This window comes from Sparus aurata, chromosome 15 (assembly GCF_900880675.1).
Source record: "Sparus aurata chromosome 15, fSpaAur1.1, whole genome shotgun sequence".
Lineage (NCBI taxonomy): Eukaryota > Metazoa > Chordata > Actinopteri > Spariformes > Sparidae > Sparus > Sparus aurata.
In genome coordinates, this window is record NC_044201.1 from 15,536,459 (window position 1) to 15,551,210 (window position 14,752).

A 14,752-nucleotide genomic window follows, 5' to 3' on the forward strand; every position below is an offset into this window, starting at 1 on the left:
ATTTCCCACATACTGAAGTGTGGGAACCAAAAGGCTTTGCTGACTTTACACCATGCGAAATACTCCCTTGAATCAATTTCAAAAAGACTAATTATTCCTGTGCAGTGTGATTGTTTCTGTAAGCTGGCAGGTAGCAGTGAGGCTTATTAGCGGTTGTCATTGTGAGTCATAGGGAGCAGGCTACTCCACATGCATACAATAAGGCTGTGACATCAGGACCATACACTTAATGGAATGCATATTATGCGGCATGGAGGTGTTAGGAATAGTTTATTGGATAGTATTTCGCTGTCATTTTCCTCACAATGTTGTCAGGTTGGACTGTAGCCTTGGGTGTTCCTAATTAGATTATTCTCAATGTGAAAAAGGCTGCGAGGAGTTGAATGTTGGAGAAAAGAGTTGGAGGTGCATAAGTACCTGTGTTATGCAGTTCAGGAGGATTCTCGGTGCTGCTCCTTAAAGGAGCGCTATGTAGTTTTGGATAAAACATTAAAACTCTGAATTTTGATGTTTAAAATATTAATGAGGTAATAATACGAACTCAGACATATTTATAATTTCTATTACTGGATAAACAAGCTGTTCTCAGAGGAAAATAAGGTCCCCAGGAACACTGTTTGAAGCTAGAAAGGCAGCAGGGTCCGCCAAACATAATCAATGTGTTGTCCTTTAGAGTCAGTTGTTTATTTTGTTTGCCCAGGCATACAAAAAAAAACAGTCAATAAAGATCTTTTTCTTCTGATTTAAATGTCTCAGAAGTACTTAAAATATTTAGTTTTCTTTGTATTACTCCAGTAACTGCTTCATGAGCACCTGTGTTGTGTAACTGTACAGTAGTTATAGTGTGAGTTATTGACATAGTGGACCTGAATGGTAAACTTCATGTTCCAGTCTGACAAGCTCGTCCACCTGAGGCCTCATAATGAACTGTACATGACTTGAACAACGGCTTCACAGCACACATGTGGACCTAAATATTATATAGACGCAAAGACAATCAAACACACTCATCTCGTGTTTCACACGACAGAGCACTGTCACAGCAGGATTTTTAATAGTTTCCAAAGTAAAGAGGAAACTCTACACAGGTATATAACAAATTACAGGATGCCAATTATAATGGTACTGATTGTGAACATGTTTCTTTTCTGCATTTAAAACACTTAAAACATGCGCCTTCAGTATATTTCCAAATCTGACTAGCCTCATTGCGAAATTTGTTGCTTCACTGTCAACAAGCCGTGTTTTTCCCCTCTGAAACTCAGCAGATGTCTTTGCCTCCTCCTGTGCTTTCATTCATGATTTTACTACAGTAACGATTTCTTTGTCACTCCAAGGGATCCGAGTAACATGACGCGAAAACAAGCTTGATAAAATATTAACCCCTGCGCAAATAATTAATCAAACTGCCTCAAGGACGGAGGCAAAGCAGCCTGAGTGATTTTCTTGAGAATGCGTGTTTCAGTGTTTCGGTCTGCGGATGGCACAATTCAGAGTATCACAATCTCCTGCTTTTCTTATCATGCTGGACACGTTTAACAGATATACTGTATCTACATGGTGTTTACTCAGGAAGAAGAGGACCTCCATTTGCTTCCCACGTGTAAAAGGACTGTGTATGTGTGACCAAGCATCCGAGTGATTGTTCTTATTATATTTACCTTAGACTTAACTTTAACTTTAGACTGGGTTGGTTGGTTGAGTTGTTCACACAGACACGCAAGTGGGTTTGCGTGTGTAAATGGAACAGCTACATCTGTCATATGTTTGGTCGCCAGCAGCTCAGCCAGGAGCCATTTGTTCACTCAGACAGCAGCCAAACCACTCTGAATTTCTAGAGTTAAGTAGCTTCAGTGCAAACTACAGGACCCAGGCTGATTTCGGGGGTTTTAAGGTGAATTCTCTTTTATGTTTAAATGTGTCTCAACAGGATTTCAGGGTGCAAAGTGCTGCTGTGCAAAAGAATATTCAAACAGAATGTGAAGTTTGGTGCACGGTTTCATAAGAGGCAATAAATCAAGGTCAGAGTGTTGCATTTCAGTCTTTTGAGCTCGACAAACAGAAATGATAACCTGTGGAGTGAGACTGGGACCTGTTGATGTGAACCCAGCGCAGTTGTTAATATTTTATGAAGCTTGTTCAGAGTCACGTTACGTGTTAGATTTGAGAGGAGAGACCCTCTGAGACACGAATCTCAAAACTGAATTTCAAAGATTTGCTGAAGCCAGCTGGCCTCCAGATCCAGCAGTCATGATTTCCAACATGACCTCTATGCGGTTTGGAATCTGACGCTTATTAACCAGTTACAGTTTGTTTATTCAATTCCACACAAGTTAAGACAGTCATTAGAATAAGCTTGCTTTGCAAAATAAGTGTCATACATGTATACATGTTTGAGAAGATATTGCCCCTGTTGTGTAGGCCTACCTGAGTGTAGACCAATGATCAGCCATTATTTATTGCAGTTATGGATGTAGTATAAAATTCAATTGGACAATAGCAAAATAATTGAATTATCTTGAGGTTTTTTTGTCAAGGTATGTTTTTAAAATCACCCTTATTTATTAGTCAGAGTTCATGCATGCTTAGTGAAGCTCCATATAAGCATGACATTGACAAAAAGCTTGTTGTGACAATGTTGGTAGAAAACCGCCTTGTCTTCACTGTGTATAAAGAATGGCTTAGGATCAGGCCGGATGTTCCAGCCAGACACCAGGTTTCTGTTTTCACTCCATTAATGTTACAACAGGTCGCTAAGCAACCCCCTCCTCCCGCCTCTCGTGTGAGCTTCCTCCATCTGCTGCCATTGGTTGAAGTGGTCGGTGAAGTGAAGTGTTATGCTTTGGCACAAAGAAGCCCCCCGATCATGGATGCATGTAAACAAGGCAGTGAAAAGACAATTTATGCATTAGTGATGGATTTAAGCAGCGCTCCTCTTTCTCCCAATGCCACCCCTCCATCCCCTCTCCTGTATTGTATGTCCGCGAGGGGTGGAAACAACAGCATCCACACAGTTGTTGTCAGATATTTTGATAAGAACCAGCATGTGTTCTCACTCATCATCACACAAACTAAACTGGAATTATTAAGTGACAGAGACACATAGCATGTTTTATAAATCACTCACTGCAGAATATAATCAACAGTAATGAAACTCCCTGCTGCCACCCGTGAAGCCAGCCGGTAATTGATGGCTGTTGTGTTTGTGTCTGGGTGTGACAGGACGGAGTCAGACTGGGCCGGCATTCCCGAAATAGACAGATGATGGGGACCCGCTGGAGTCCTGCTGCACGCTCATTTCACACGAGGATACCTTCGTAGCACTTAAAATTGCTGGATTATCACATCGCTGTTTATATTCATGTTTAGCCGCCATATCCTATGACTCAATTATCGAGTAGCCCTGTCACACAGGCGCTCGGAGAGTTATATTAGGGAACACATTCAGAGCTTCCAATCCACGTCCGAGTCAAAACATCCAGCTGAGAGATGAGGAAACACTTTCAGCACTCTCTCAGACAATCATCTGAATTGTTCACCTAATGCGCAGAACGCCCCATTATCTGAGGCCGGAGGAATCTGTTGTGTGCACAGCTGAGCTCGTTATCCAGTGATGACATTAAAAAAACGTCATCTGTGTTGCTTATTCATATTCCCAAATTAAATGCCAGTATATTATCTCAAGGAATTTGTCATAGATTGTAGTTGTTGAGGGTTTTTTTTCCCGCCGTTATATCACTTACTGTATCACAGTTATTAGGGCTGCAACTAAGATTATTTGTTTTCTTAATTATTATTAATCTGTTGATTATTATCTCAATTAATTGACATGTTGTTTGGTCCATAAAGTGTCAAAAAATGGTGAAAAATGTTGATCAGTGTTTCCCAAAGCTCAAGATGACGTCTTTAAATATCATGTTTTGTCCACAACCCAAAGATGTTCACAGGAAATGTTCATTTTAGAAAAATTACTCAAACTGATTGATCGATTATCAAAATAGTTCGCTATCACAGCTGCTGTAGGTGTTATTGTAGTTTTAGCTAACTTTCTGTCCATTTTTTGCAGTTACCAGTCCTCCCCCTGCTCTTCATGTCACAACATGAATGCACAGCGTTAATCGCGGGACATAGCAGCAAACAGGAGGATCGTGCGCTCTGTCTGTTCACAAGCAGACAGGACCACCTCTTTATAGAGTTCTCTGTCCTAATTGGATAAAGTGAGAATTCTCTCTTACTGCATGATTAGTCGAAGGAGAGACATAAAGACCAAACTCTCTATAACAGTGATTACTGTTGGAATATAGAGCTATTTAACAGTTATTTTGATACAAACACCTATAGTAGATTTTTTTTTCTTTTGTTTTCACACTTGTCTATATGTTTGTCTGTTGTTGGCTGGCTGGCTGGCTTGTTGGTTTGTCAGAAGGATTACCACAAAACTTGAATGGAGGATGGGTGTCAGCCCAGAACAGACTATTACTAACTATTGGTGCCAATCCAGACAAAGGGATGGATTCGGGATTCTCACTTTCTTTAACATTGCAAGTTTTCATTTACTTTGGTATCTATGAATCTGTGATCTCCTGATTTAAATTATGCTTTAGCAGTTGTAGGTGGTATAGAATTTAGAGTGATACCATACTGTTGAGTTTGATATTGGATTAGGTTTGATGAAATTCAGGAGGCTGGCAGGCCTTAATGGAATGGCTAGTGCCATTGTGGTTTAATAGTTAGTGAATAGTTGTAGCTCTGACAGTTATCTCCTTATTTTCCTTTCTTATTTGGAATTTTCCACTTGGTACCTACCAAAGTAAACTCAGTAAGAGCCCCCCAAAGAGACACAACAGGGCTACTTGAATATTCAGTTCAATGTTTATCTTCACTCCAGACCTGGTGATCCAAGCGTTCTCACTCTTGGAGTGTAGCCCGGAGCCCTTGCCGTGAAGATGTACCACCCTGGCAAAACTGTCAGCTCACTGACATTCTTATTACACTGGCTCTAAAAGCCTAGCAGGCACGTTATAAACAGGCTGGCTCCCTAACACAGCATCTGTAACAGGACGTTCAGCCCATGCAGCCAACTGCAGTCCTCCCCAGGACCTTCACACGTGCCAGCCAAGTGTTCCCTGTCCCGGGGATCTGGCCATGGTCACATCCAATAACTGTGAGGGCTTCTCATGGACATGCTGGCAGGCTGTGAGCCTCCAGGCACTGAGGGACATAACTGTCACTGGCTGGTGTGATGGGTGCTTTTTTTTCATCCTCAGAACAGCAGATTTTATTCTTACAAACACCCTTAAAATAGTCCTCAAATATGAGAGTGATACCACAGGATCACTTTACACTTGTTAAGTCTCTGTAACTGTGATATTTCATTAGATGAGTTTCAAATAATTCAAAGGCATAGAAGCAGCGTCCATTCAGACTCAGCTTAAGCTCTATATCCATTATCAACATGATGCGTAATCCTGCTCTCAGGCCTTTAATGACTGCAATGTGTAAGTAAAATACATTTCCTTTTATGCTGCAGTTGTTTGAAATGAACTTCAAATAGCTTGGTTGAGGAATGTGTAGAATCCCAGGCTGCTGTCCAGAGTGGAAGCTGTTTATGGAAGAGAGCAGGGGTAGGTGGGGGTCTCTTCTCAATTAGAGGGATAAGCTGCTGCTCTGGAGCGTCCCTATCGAGCCATGTTTGGAGCTGTTTGGTGGGATCCACGCACAGCGCTGGACAGCTTCTCTCCTCTCTGCCATTTGTTGACAAAGCAGAAGTCAAACGGCGTTACGTAACAGCCCTTTCTCTTCATCCATAGTACAGCTGAGCATGCGATGAGAGTTCTTTTGTGTTAACATAGCTCACTTTTAAGGCAGCCTCTGACTACAGCACAGAGACCCCCTGCATGAAATTCATCACTGTTCAACTTGGTACCACCCTGCCTTTGTTTAGTTTTCACTGCAGTCTGCTTCAGATAAATATGTTGATCGTCGCTGCCAATAGAAAATGCTCTGGTCTGCTGGATATGACATTGAATTATTAGCTCATAAAGAAGTTCAGGGAAAAATCTATTTTCTAGGGTTAGAACCGTTTGTTGGATACCATCCAGTTTGTATTTTATCCATAACTGATAAAATGATCTCTCTGATCTCTGACCACATCACAGCCACATAAAAGCAGCTTTGTTTTATTTATTACGATAATTTCTTAATAATAGTTTAATAAGTTGCTCAAAATAAGTGATAATATACTTCTCCCTGCTATCCAGAAGGTGTGATGGGTCACACAGCTTCAGTCTGGGGCAAGTTCATGCTTCACAAGAGCTAGCTCAAAGCACTGTTCACACAGATTAAAATGCAAGAGTTCATTTGCTTCAAATCTCCTACAGTGTAGTCTAGTGCAGGTCTTTGCCGACGTGGCTGGCATTATGTCTGTTTTTTCGGACCCAGCAGGCTTAAAAATGTGGTATCTTCTTGTAGGAATAGTTACTGATTTGTTCATAAACCTTCAAATCTTCATATGAACTGGCTCCAGCAGCACCGGTCGCTGCATCTGAATTGCAAGTAGCATCAGCCATGCCAGTGTCATCAGGCATGTCGGATTCCATGTGACACACTGCGTTAACTCACACTAACAACAACACACGTTAACAATGCTTAATTTTTACATTTATTAATTGCAGAGGGATATGTTCACTTCACACTGACACTTTCTTTCCAAGATCTTAGATGAGAAGTTTGATGTCACTTTGCTGTATGACCGCATGCTGAACATGAAGCCGGTGCCATCAGCCAGTTAGTTTAGTTTAACGTAAACATGAACTTGGGGAAATAGCAATCCTGGCTCTTTAATCTTTGGGTTTTGAACTGATGCTTGTACAAAAAAGATTTTGAATATGTCACTCTGGGTTCTGGGAGTGTTTTTTAGACTAAACTGGTCAGTTTAAAAAGTCCTTTCAAACTTTAGTATCTACATACACATTCATCTACATGTTGCTATGTTACAATTCTAATCCCTTTCTAAATATTTTGAGATCGTATATCTAATCAGACATTAACACACAGTCATTAATAGTCATTAAAGTAGTTCATCATTTTGACTGAGGTATTGTGACCTTATGGATAGTTTAGTTATCTGGTAGCAAATTCCAGCCGTCCTCCAGTGGTCTGTCTGTCTCTCATCTAGTGGACCTGCAGGAGCATTTCGAGGGGGTAGGAGAATTTTATGTGGTGGTCTGCACAGTTGTTGAGTGGGTGCCACATTCCAAGGTGGCATGTGCTGACAGGTCCATCTGGGCACGCCTGTTGTCAAAAACAAACAGACCCCCTACATAGCGAGGGTCAAGGTCAAAGCTGGGACCGTCCCGCCGAGACGGAACCCTCAAAGCTCAGCCAGAAGTCTCAGGAGGCTTCAGAAGGACCTGATGTCCGAGGAGTAAGGACTGACTGTGCACATTATCAAGTAGGTACAGTAATGCCCCACTCTAGATCCGTAGTGATGCTTTGGGATGATCATAGCCTTTTGGGAGTTGCTTGTTTTGGAAAGGTATTTTAGTTACACCCAAGAGCATTCAGTTGGAGATTTATGCGTCTGTGTGTGTGTGAGAAAAGAGTGCAGTAGTGGACCTGAGCTGCTAATGGGATGATTCATCCTGCCTTTCCTGCATATTCCTGCTTTTAGGCTCAAGCTGAGAGTGGGTTTCATTAGCTGTATGTTTTTTTGTTTTGTTTTGTTTTTACTTTTAGTGTGGGAATAACACCTGCATTATTAGAAATGATTTGTACACGTATTCTCAGGTCTGTGAATTTAAAGTCTGAAGAGACGATCAGAGAATGTGTGAGCTCAGTAGGACTGCCAGTAGGACAGCTCTACTTTATAGCAGCCTTTGTGTTCTCCCTCATTTTTATGGAAAACACCAACACTTAGTCTGTCTCTAGTCCTGGTCTGGACATTAGGTCACTTGGTGTAGAGTAATATCATCTCAGTACCAGAAATTATAACATTTGAGTTTGTTTATTCAAAGATAAATATAACAAGGCGATAGCATGACAACAACAACATTTCTTTTCTTGACTAGTTGCAGAGAACAGTAATATGACTGCATAAACATTAACAATAATTAAATGTTTGTTTTGCAGTTATGATAACAGTATTCATCTTGAGGTAGTCCAGCTGTTCAAAGGCCTCTGAGATTGTCACACAATCTGTCAAAAAAGGCAAAAACAAAGTCAAACTGCAATCTCAGGCATTTTCAAGATATTATACATATTTTTGTACTCTTGCCAATGTTTATGGAGAATGTGAACAAAAAGCTGAAAAAAATCCCACTTTAGACTGCTTAGCTTCTCGGTTTAACTTACAATCTGCTGAACATTGAGTTCTCCACTTCAGCTTCACTATAACTCCTTTTTACCTTCCAGATCAGATCAGACATCTAAAAGCTTCTTCGATGATAAGGAGTAATGGCGCATATGGGTGAATTGCAGTTTTACGGGAGTTTTGCTGATAAACTCTCCTCTTATTTTCCTGTTTGTCTTGGCCCGTCCCACAGCTCCTGCACTGGTCTCCTCTTTTTCAGAGGCTGGATGGATGGCCTTCTTTGCCTGGCTCTGCTCTGAGGCATCTCTTCCTAAAAAGGCCAGGGGTGATGTCTGCACTCATGTGTTTATACAGTGAACTGAACGCTGCAGGCTTCATCTTCATATTATCCATCTATCAAATGTGAGAGGTTCAAAACTCCCACGTCCCTCTTTTGTAGTTTATATTCACCATTTCTTTTGGGGTTCATCTGAGGATACAGCGGAAGTACAGTTGAGATCAGTGTAAGCACTCCTCAAAGGAATGTCTGTTAATGGTTTTGGAAATGAGATCATGGACACATTGCCTCTCTGGGATGCAGGGGGTCAGGAAGCAAGTTGATTTTATTAAAGAGAGAGTGGAAATAAATACACAGAGTTTCTGATGCTCAGGGACAGCTCAGCTCCAAGACTAGAAGATGTTTTAAAAGGTTTGTGCTTTGTGTCCTCATGGGACTTGTTTGGAATCGCTCCCATTTTCCCTCATCCATTTTGGCCTATTTGCAGAGGTTTCCAGCTGGAACATGAGTCCCCTGCCTGTTCTGCAGGTTGGCTTATTTACTGCAATGTGTAAACATAGTGCACAGACAGTTCCACACAAGCTTAGAGTGGAACAAGTGAAAGTATAACTTTAAAATCTTCTTAAAATAAAATCATAAAATAGATTAATTCATTATTCACAGCATAAAACACCAGCTGTGAGTGTCTATGTATGTGTGCATGTATGCTGGAGTGACTGTTTGAGTGCCTTTGTGTGTGTGTTTGTGTCCTGACTCAATCAGCCCTTTTCTTGGCCTTTTAAATGGGGACATCTCCTAAATCAGCCGTGCTGGCTGAGTACAATGAGAGGCCCGGCGGAGCAATGGGAAGTGTTTCTCAGCCACTTTTCTGGTGGCCTTGGTGTTGCTTGTGCATGCTCCACTGATGCAGCTCAGATTAACATATGTTTGTTCTCTCTCACACCCTCCCTACTCGTTCCTTAAAGGGGAACACAGTTGCATTTTTTAAATCATATCGCTGGGCTGAAAAAAGCCAATTTTCCTCCTTAAACCAAAAGAAACAGGATACGTATGGATGCAGGCAAACCTTGAAAGTGCTTGAATTTTTGTGTGGTGTTTTTCAAGGATGGAAAAGTGGTCGGACTTTGGATGATATGCTTGAAACTGCTTGAAATTGTAACTGCATTACTTTCAAAATGAATTGCTTTAGATTTAGATCAGCCGTTGGCTCAGACAAATCTCCTTACAGACAGGTGACACATTAATTTTTTTGTGTTTCTTTAATATTTCATCCCTCTGTAGAATGCTATCATGGGCTACAGTATGTACTGTGTATAGATATGTAATTTAGCACTGCTGCAAGTTGCTAGAAAGCTTGAATTTGACTTTGGAAAAGATGTAGGATTCTTGAATAAGTAAATGCATGCAAACTGAGGCTTTTGATGCCGTCAGAGATGAGAGTGTCAAGTTCCTCCTCATCGAATTGTTATAAGCAGTATATCAGAACCATTATCCATTGAAAATTCCTTCTATTTCATTTCACTTGTAGCTGCTGTTGATTTCCTGCATAAGATGGTTTTCTCATAGATATCATGGTTGTGTACGGCATGAGTAACACTGATATTGGACTGTTTGGACGGTCAATAGGCATCTGATCCGTGCTGCTGTTTACTCCCTTTGCTGTGAACTTTAATATCAGTGAGATGAGTTTTTACTGTGGCACTTACCAGGGTATGAAAGGACAACTTTATATATTAGATCTTTCTATGTTAATCACTTGAGGTTATTGCTTTTTTAAGCTAATAACATTGTGGTGCATTTCAAGCCATGTCTGTGTCATTGAATGCTAGTAGAATATGGAGTCTTGTGTGCTGTAGACTAGATTCAAACAGATGACTGGAAGTTCACCGCTTTCCTGTCTGCCTTCATTGTATCTCATTTCAATGTGTAACCGAACCACAGGGGCGCCAGCACAATTTCATTAGCCATATGAGGTCCCCAATTACAGCTATTGATTGCAGTGACTCCACTTTTTGTGCAGTGGACACTACAGCCTAGCAGGCTCTTTCAAGAAATGTTCTCTATGTGTAATATTACTTCAGTAATACACAGTCTGTCATGATAAAACACCCAGCTTGCTGCAGGCTAACACTGCAGCAAAGCACTGGCATGGTTACCAAACTCACTCTGATCCACAACTAATACAAGAATTCCATCTGATGTGAAGTTTCTTGGGTTTGATGCAGAGAAAAGAGAAGTTACAGCCATCTTATAAATCAGCAGATATACAGCACTGATAGGGCTGAATAATATCCAAAAAAACAACCATATTGCGATAATTTTCTTGGCAGAGCAGGAGCAGGTACGGGAAAGATAGAGCGAGGGCAGATTGTCCATTCATCAATCGATCAGGGATGGATTCGTTCTTTCTGACTTGTGGAAAAAAATACAAATAAAGGCTAAAATGGATCCTACCATACTTTTATACTTTAATATAGCTTTGCCGCATTCCCAAGTAAAGTCAAAGTGTGGGAAAAACTACACCATGAAACCAAAAAATAAATAAGCCAATAATTCAGTGAAAATAACTGAATGTATGTGAAGCCCTGTTGCTATCAGTATTTATTATGCAACAACACAAAAATACAAAACAAGCAAGAAACAAATCTCCAAATCCAAATATTAAAAACTGAATACCTATCCAATGGACGGAAATCGGAGAAGTTGAATATTAAGGGCCAGCCCTGTTATTAGGACAGACAGACAGATAGACAGAGCCATATTGCAGCTTGGATAAAAAGTAAATAAATTGTTCAGCCCAACCTAACATTGCTACACCGCATGATTTGTCGGACAAATCAGGTAAAACTTACATGTCTAGTTTGGAGGTTTTGTTAAGGAAAACTTAAAAACAAACAGACCATAAGGCATATCTGTCTTAACTGTAGTATATCATTGTCAGATGTGGTTATCTTTGCTGCTCTATCTGCAGGCTGATGCTTAACGATTTATGACACTGATTTGTGTGCAGTACACTCTCCAGATATCAGCTCCTTTCCTTGATAACACTGTCGAATATTTGTGTCCCTGTGTTTCTCCTCCAGGCCTCTCCAGAAGAGGGCAGCCTGAGACCGAGTGCAACTCCCAGTAAGTCATCTCACTCTGAGTTCAACAAATTATTTAGTGGGCCTACTTTATGGAATTACCACTGAGTAGTTATAGTAATAGATAATTAGTCTAATAATTTGATATTGGTGAGGCATAAAGACACACAAATACTTTCATTTAAAGCTTTTATCGGTATAGAATATGTTAAGATCTTTCATTGATCCTGGGATTTTGTGCATTTTTTCCTCTAAAGAGGGGTGTTTTAACTTTACTTTAATTGATGAGAATTTTCAGACATTTCACCCACGTCTTTTTTGTGTATTACAGTCAGATCAGGTCCTCGGGCGGTCTGCGCTGTCAGGATCACACCTCTGACAACCATGAAAGGCTCTCCTGACCTGATTCCTGCTGCAGGTGACGTATCACTCCGTCTCATCAATCTTTCATGGCCTGCAACTGTGGGAGACCTCACACTCACAAAGAAAACTTAGAGTAATGCTTTTAACTCACTTTCCACTCACTTGATAACAGTGTGGTGTCACTTTAATGTAACCTGTGCCGAGACAGGACGAGCTCCAGCTGCTCTACTTCCAGCTCTGACAGTGTGATCGTGGCAATTAGCTTTACGGGACAGGAGGATATTAAATTAATGACCTGGTTTTGATGTTACAGTTCTATTTCAGTCTTTTGGGGCATGTGATAGCGGTAACTTATTATGATTCCCAGCAGGAGTGCACCTTGAGGATATTGAATAAAACACTCCAGTGCCTTGAAGGATGAGGAGCTGTGACAGTGAGACTCTTGTTTTTGAATGTTTTCAGATCTGGACCCCAGCAGAGTGTGCAAAGGCAAAGGAGTGGTGACCCTAAGGGCCACCCTCGTCCACATAGATGATGAGGGCTGCATCAGCGAAGAGCCAAATGTCATCACAACGCCAAGTAAGTCCAAGCAAATGCCACAGCTGTTACATAACAACTCGCCACATGATGAAAAAATATTTGGAGGACCGTAATAGTTGCATAGCCATGTGAAAAAAAAGCACAAGGCTCTGTAGAATGTGGACGAAGCGTGTGAGTGTTGCTGTAATTTAAAAAGCATTTCATCATTTGATTTTGTATAAATTCCCCACACGCCTTTCAGAGTGCTGTTTTGATGTCAGGATTATGTAACTCGTCACATTTCGAAGTGCATGCTCAGTGGTGCTCAGAGTTGCGATAAAGGGCTATTGCTCATATTTTCATGAGAGTGTCAAAGAGCTTTTTTGTTGCGGCCTGCCCACGTTGCACTTTGGAGCAGGGCGCCTTGACTGTGGGCTTGTTTGTTACGTAGAGCACAGTGGAACTGGAGGTTGGCCAAGGCTTTTGGGGAGATGCTTTAATTGTTGTACAGCCTGAACATAAAGGCCATTGGAACAAATGGCCTTTGCAGCTCACTGAATAGGCGCTTTGTTCTGATGACAGAGTTCAGAGATTGTGGGAGAATCTTTTTTTTTTTTTCCCTTTCCTGACCATATTAACATCTCTGTGCATGAAAACCACCAAGGAAAGCATTCACGCCCCACTGACTGTAATGGAGATTTATTTGATGAGCGATTAGCTGTAATGTTTTCCTATGCACTAAATACTCTTCATTTTTTAGCATCATCTTCAGTGTGTTTTTATTCTTGCTGCACTGGCTGCCAAACTAAGAGACCTCTGGACTCTTTTTAGGTGGCTGGACAAGCCAGATTAATGGAGACAGCTCTAAAGCAGGATTGGCTGAGGGAGGCAGCAACATCACAGCTGATTTACCTCCTGTAAACAACACTCAGTGCCAGGTACGTTTACTTCCATTTCATTTAACAGGCTTTTTGTTTTGCTCTTTGTGGTTTTACCGTAATGAGAACTGTGTGATCTCTTTAGTTTGAGATGAAATTCCAAGAAAAAATTGTTAATTTTTATAAATGTGAGTGTTTATCTTCTGTTACATTCAGGTATATACACCAGAAAGTATCAGCGAAAATCAGCCTCCGTCCTCCACTGACGCTCAGGACTGTATCACATCAACGTCCAACTCTGTTTATCCCTGCACTAGCACAGTTAACCCCACCATAGTCCTGCTGCAGCACAACAGAGGTGAGCACATCATTCTCTAAGTCGAGGCCAATAACAAATGCTTTCAGATTTGTCATGAACATGCTTTTACATGTCTGTGTGACATTTTATGAGCTGAGCTTTATGGTAGTCTTAGCTGTATCTAGACCATGTCTTGTCCGTGATCCATCAGCCTTGTCCTGCTCTGTTTTTCACATAGCCACTGCTTTCTCACATTTGCTTCATTGCTTTGTCACATCTTTCACTGTCCTGTCCTTGTGTGTCTTTCTCTTACAACAGAGCAGCAAAAGCATCTTTCTCATTTTGAAGGTATGCACTGGGGACTTGATGACGTCTAACACACATTTGTTATTTATTTTTCATGTCCTAAACTTAGCCAGCAGCAGTCCCAGTTTTATTACAGACAAATATTGTTTGTTCTTCGACTGAACAATCTGTCACCCTCCCACTGCCGTAACACTGCCAGAGAAATGTGTTCGCCACAAGCCTCATGAAGTGAGTGAGTCATGTTTTATGTGTCACTGGAAATATGACAATTAAAGAAGGTGGCAGACTTTACAGAAACATCAGGGATATGTTTTATTCTCTGTGTATTTCCCTGCAGTTCACATAACAGGTTCAAAATAAAGGGTACCATGACAACCAGAATGAGATTTTAGATATTTTTTTATTTCCACTTACCTGGCTCATCTCACATGCTTTATATGTGCACTGATGGGACGATTGCTTTTGAAATGTAATAGGTTACATATGATAAGTTTGTACTTAAAATGTAATAGGTAACAATTTTATTTGCTACGTCAAAATAATGTAACTTTACATTTTAAAACTTTTTGATCACTTTTCTTACAAATGTTTTGAACTGGTTAGTAAAGCTTGATAAATTGTACATATGTGGCTCTCTGGATGCACAGTTACAAAATATAGAGCCTTATTACATCTTGAACGCACATAAAAATCAATCAAATCAACCAATCAAAATTG

The 14,752-nt window shown here is 40.8% G+C and overlaps 1 protein-coding gene across 8 annotated transcripts in view; it reads left to right on the forward strand.

Moving 5' to 3' along the window:
• Positions 1-14,752, forward strand: part of sorbs1 (sorbin and SH3 domain containing 1) — a 48,864-nt gene that overhangs the window by 2,156 nt on the left and 31,956 nt on the right. For 7 of the 8 annotated variants that reach the window (XM_030441726.1, XM_030441729.1, XM_030441732.1 and 4 more), the window contains exons 1-7: positions 7,202-7,453; positions 11,672-11,714; positions 12,003-12,089; positions 12,497-12,613; positions 13,385-13,491; positions 13,648-13,789; positions 14,048-14,077. In XM_030441726.1, coding sequence (XP_030297586.1) covers positions 7,217-7,453; positions 11,672-11,714; positions 12,003-12,089; positions 12,497-12,613; positions 13,385-13,491; positions 13,648-13,789; positions 14,048-14,077 — 763 coding nt within the window. In that variant the 5' untranslated portion in view covers positions 7,202-7,216. Of the gene's footprint in view, positions 1-7,201; positions 7,454-11,671; positions 11,715-12,002; positions 12,090-12,496; positions 12,614-13,384; positions 13,492-13,647; positions 13,790-14,047; positions 14,078-14,752 lie in introns of those variants that run through there. The other variant, XM_030441730.1, reaches the window with a different exon arrangement.